Source organism: Falco cherrug, chromosome 9, assembly GCF_023634085.1.
Source record: "Falco cherrug isolate bFalChe1 chromosome 9, bFalChe1.pri, whole genome shotgun sequence".
Taxonomy (NCBI): domain Eukaryota; kingdom Metazoa; phylum Chordata; class Aves; order Falconiformes; family Falconidae; genus Falco; species Falco cherrug.
In genome coordinates, this window is record NC_073705.1 from 39,855,835 (window position 1) to 39,860,405 (window position 4,571).

Sequence of the window (4,571 nt, forward strand, 5' to 3'; positions counted from 1 at the left end):
TCTTATTACAGTTGGATAGCGTCACATCACTAATTCAGGCTGCGAAAAATTTAATGAACGCTGTGGTGCAGACAGTGAAGATGTCCTATATTGCATCCACAAAGATTATCAAAATTCAGAGTCCTACTGGCCCACGACATCCTGTTGTGATGTGGAGAATGAAGGCTCCAGAGAAGAAGCCCCTAATTAAAAGAGAGAAGCCAGAAGAAATCTATGCGGCTGTCAGAAAAGGTTCTGCAAAGAAGAGAATTCATCCTGTTCAAGTAATGAGTGAATTTAGAGGCAGAGAAATAGTCTAATATTCTGCCACTTTTTGTGTTCCTCTCTTGAATTTCTGATGATTTTTACTCCTTCCCCCCACTTAATAGTTATATATGTTAATGTTTTGCTTTTCTCTACATCTGTAAGATAACACTTAAATTATTTGAAAATGCTGTTGGATTAATTAGAAGCACACAGTTGGAAAAAAAAAAAAAACCCAAACCCAAAAAACCCCCCACAAACCAACCCGTTCTCTTACAGTGACAAACTATCATATCTTTATACTGGCATGTTTTCAGCAGAGCACTTTGAGTAATACATTATGGGGCTGGTTCTGTAGCTGGGAAAGAGGATGCAATGTGCCGGCCTGCCCAGAGTCATACTGCGCTTGCTAGGGTTAGGCATTCCTTCACCGGGGATGAAGGTGGCCACTACTCAATGGTATGCATTTTATGACATACAGTTTTTAAACATTATGCTATTAGGCCAGAGCCTTTAACAGCACCATTACATTGTGATCAGATCATCTGGATTGCTTGTGCTAGGTGAAAGTCTGGGCCCTCAACTCGTATCTAGATTGAAAGACCTAAAGATCTCCCCCCATCCAAGGCCCAGCCTTGGAAACGTAAGTTTGAAAATGTTTGATGAAACCCCAAAAGTGTTAAAACAACATGGATGTAATAGTGTAATAAAAAAAGCACTGACTTCAACACAGCAGCAATAATAGCTCTTTAAAAGGCCTTTTGAAGCATTAACATTAATCTGTGTTCTGCTTCCTACTCTGTTCTGTGAGCCCTAATAAATCTGTTACATTTGGAAGTTCAGATAAATCAGATGTTAACAATAAAAAACTTCTAATCACTGTACAAAAGAACAAATATGAGATAAATCATTATTCCTAGATTAGTGTGTGAAATAGATGCATATCTTGAATCTTAGGAATTATGAGATTTTTGCAAGGTAACTGTAGCGATTTAAATTACCTATGACAGCAGAGTCCTAAATGCAGGACTCTGCCAGTAAGCGACTTGCTAAATGGCTGCGCTGTATCTCAAAGCATGTAATAAAGGTAAGTGCTGTTAGCCTGTGATCACCACCAGGTTTCTGTAAGATACTCTTGAGAAAAAAAGTGTTCCTAATCTGTCTGTATCCAAAATCCACTTGGATAGACTTAAACCACGGCATTCCCTGCCATGTCACTCAGTTTTCGCAGACTACACTTGTTACTCAAAATGCCTTTGCTTGGCAATTAACTAGATCCTTTGGGTGGGGGTGTTTTTGTCTGTTTGGTTTTGGTTTTTGTTTGGTTTTGGGGTTTTTTTTGGTTGTGGTTTTGTTTTTTTTTAAAAATTTGCTACAGTGAAAGGGCTCCCTCAAATGCCAGAACTTCATGATATGTCATTGACTGCCATTATGAGGCAGCTCCAGACTACGGGCTGCTGCCCCCTGTCATTTATTACCATGTTTTGCACAGCAGTGCACCTACCTAGCACAATGTGGGCAGCAAAAATAACCATAAACTGCATTTTTCCTCATGGGGCCCACTGTTTCTAAGCTCCGGACAGTGGAGCAGTGTAATTTCTAGGCTGTTGGTTAAGAAATCCCATTTAAAAATTACAGACATCACTATTCCACCCTCCTCAACTTTATTATCTGTTAAATGAAAGGAAGTAGGAGTTTGGAAGAAAAATTACTTCTTTCCAATTTAAATTTCTTCCAGCATAGCATGCTTGATTCAAGGTCTTAGTAACATGTGTGGGTCTTTGCTAGTCCTCTTACAGCTGCAGCGTGGGAGCCAGCTAACAGCCAAGTGCAGCTAATACAGAGCAGGCCATACAGCCTACTTTCAGTAGGTCTGCCGGCACACTGAGCAGAGCTGAGGTAAAGATTCTGCGTGGTACAGAGATCAGGAGAGCATACGTTATTGCCACACCCCAAAACCAATATCTCCACGTGGTATTTCAGGTTCTGCCCCCCCCCTCCCCCCCCGGCAAGGTTCCGGTCCAGAAACCCACAGGTCAATTGACGTAACCTTGTTCTGGCCAGGGTTAGATCCACATGTCTCCAGGTTGCACCTCTGATATAGGTCACTTTGACATCAAATGTTTGTAACTAATGTCTTGTTATCACATTATTAATAAAAAGCATGTACACCACTGAGAAAATACCCTTTAGTGTTGTGTTTTCTTTTTTTTTAATTTTTATGTGTCTCCTTATTGGTCTCCAACACTAGTGAATACCCAGTTCAAAAGCCTGCCAGGTTTGCTTATATATATATATTGCCAGCCTTACATTACACCAAGTATACACTATTAGTCTGGTTTCAGTAAAGCACAGTTTATTGCTTAATTTAAGCTCCTTCCTGCAATGCTAGTCACTACTCTTACCCTGGCCACACTCAATGGCCAGTTTGATCTCAACTTCCTATCCCCATTACACAGGAATTTATCAGGCAAAAACCAGCCCTCTAAATGAACAAGAAAATCAAAACCTAACAGCTCATTTTTGAGATGAGCCAAAAGAATGATGGGTTAATGGTATATAGACCTTTACTTGGCTAAAGTTCAAATGCAAGTGAAAATGTAACAAGGTAAAGTTTCTTGCTGGCTAAGATGGAGGGGTAAGAAACAAGTCCTGGAGATGGAAAAAGCCCAACGTGTTAGCTCATTACCTTCCTCAGCAGGGCTGCGAAGCAGGGAACTACCACTTCTATGCCATTGTCACTAATGCTGAAGGAGGATATGCTGCTCTCTAATTTTTATTCAAAAGCAGCTACTAGATTCATCCTGCCATCTGCTCATTCTTAGCCCCAGTTTTCAGAGAATGATTTTTCACTCCATTGTTGCTTGCCTCTGTGTTTGCATAATGTCCACAGTGTATCAGCATGTCCCTTGAAAACTATGCTCTTAGCTTCAGCTTTGCAAAGCTTTCTCACCTCAGCAGCTCAGATTATTTTATTAGCTTGCCTTGTCCTCTCCCCCTTACCACATTACGGAGCAAAGTATGATGGACAATTGAAAGCAATTTTATTAAAAAAAAAATTATCAGGGGAGCACAAATATGAGACATTGTTGAAGCACATTCATGCCATTTTCATGAATCCCAAAGCTATTGAATTTTAATTTTTTTAATAAACAAGGGTGTGTCACACTGCTCTCACTGCTAATGTTGTTTCCTCTAGTATTTAGCAATTCTAATTTGTAAACAGCAGTTTCTGTCACTGCAGATTGTGCTGAACATGGTTTGCAGTTTGTCCCAATTACTTCATTATTGCCTTGACTTAGTGAGCCATTCCTGGTAAGTAACAAAAGTTTTCTCATCTTTTGGGCCCTCAGGAAAACGTAAAATTACGTCTCTGCCTCTGTCCACCCGCAGAGCCTTGCTTTTGTACACAGTAAAACTATTCTGACATAAAATAAGGGGCCTTGTTTGTTTTGTTGGGTTTTTTTTGAGGGGACAGTGGGGAACAGACACAGTAACTCTCTGCACTTACACCAGTGTGCTTTTTCCCCAACTTAACCTGGTATCACTTGGGAAGCTCCAGAGGTGCTTCTCTACTGAAGATGACTAAGCACCCTGACATCATGCACATCTTATGTTCCAGATGGTTTTAGAAGTTCTTCAGCTCTTTGAAAAAGTGTTTTGTGTTGTTTTTTTTCTGTGTGTCCACAATTGAACCATGTAAGAAAGTGTTTATACAGCAAGTTCTTTAGTGCACTTTTAGTTCTTTTTGAGGAAAATATTTTTAAGTCTTTACTTACTAAAATTCTATGTGGTCATACCTGCTATTTTTGCTTCCAGGTACTACTTATCCCTTGTGTACTGCTCTTGGTTAAGCTTTGGGGACTTGCCTGTTACATTTGGATGAGGAAATAAGAAGATAAATAAAACGCTGTTCCTCGGGTTGGATTTAAAACCAAACAAATGTCCTGCAATGGAAGAGACAGAGAGGGACTGGTATGTATGTGTATGCAGGAGAAGAAAGAAGTCTTAGGCCCTGGACTGAGGGGAGAGGTAAGGACAGTAAGTAGGGGTGGTACTTCTGGCAGAGTACGTGGAAGTTGTTGAAACTCTAGAGACAGAAGAGCTTGATAAAATGATGGTGGACATCGTGATCTTGTACCCGAGACCTGCACTCTGGATTCGGCAAGTGAATGGTGCCTGTTCTCTGCCTCACAGCCTCGCAACCCCCTGCAAGCCTTGAAAACCACCATTCACCTCCTTCATCCTTCTGGGCCTTGCCAGCAGCTCCTGGTAGTCCTTTGAGGCACAAGTGACTCCCCATCCCTCTTCTGCGCTCCTGCCTCCAT

General features: G+C 41.0%; 1 protein-coding gene across 3 annotated transcripts in view; it reads left to right on the forward strand.

The window, feature by feature from the left end:
* Positions 1-2,428, forward strand: part of CTNNA3 (catenin alpha 3) — a 503,321-nt gene extending 500,893 nt beyond the window's left edge. For all 3 annotated transcript variants that reach the window (XM_005433457.3, XM_027817117.2, XM_027817118.2), the window contains one exon: positions 12-2,428. In XM_005433457.3, coding sequence (XP_005433514.1) covers positions 12-299 — 288 coding nt within the window. In that variant the 3' untranslated portion in view covers positions 300-2,428. The remainder of the gene's footprint in view (positions 1-11) is intronic.
* The last annotated feature ends 2,143 nt before the right edge of the window (positions 2,429-4,571 follow it).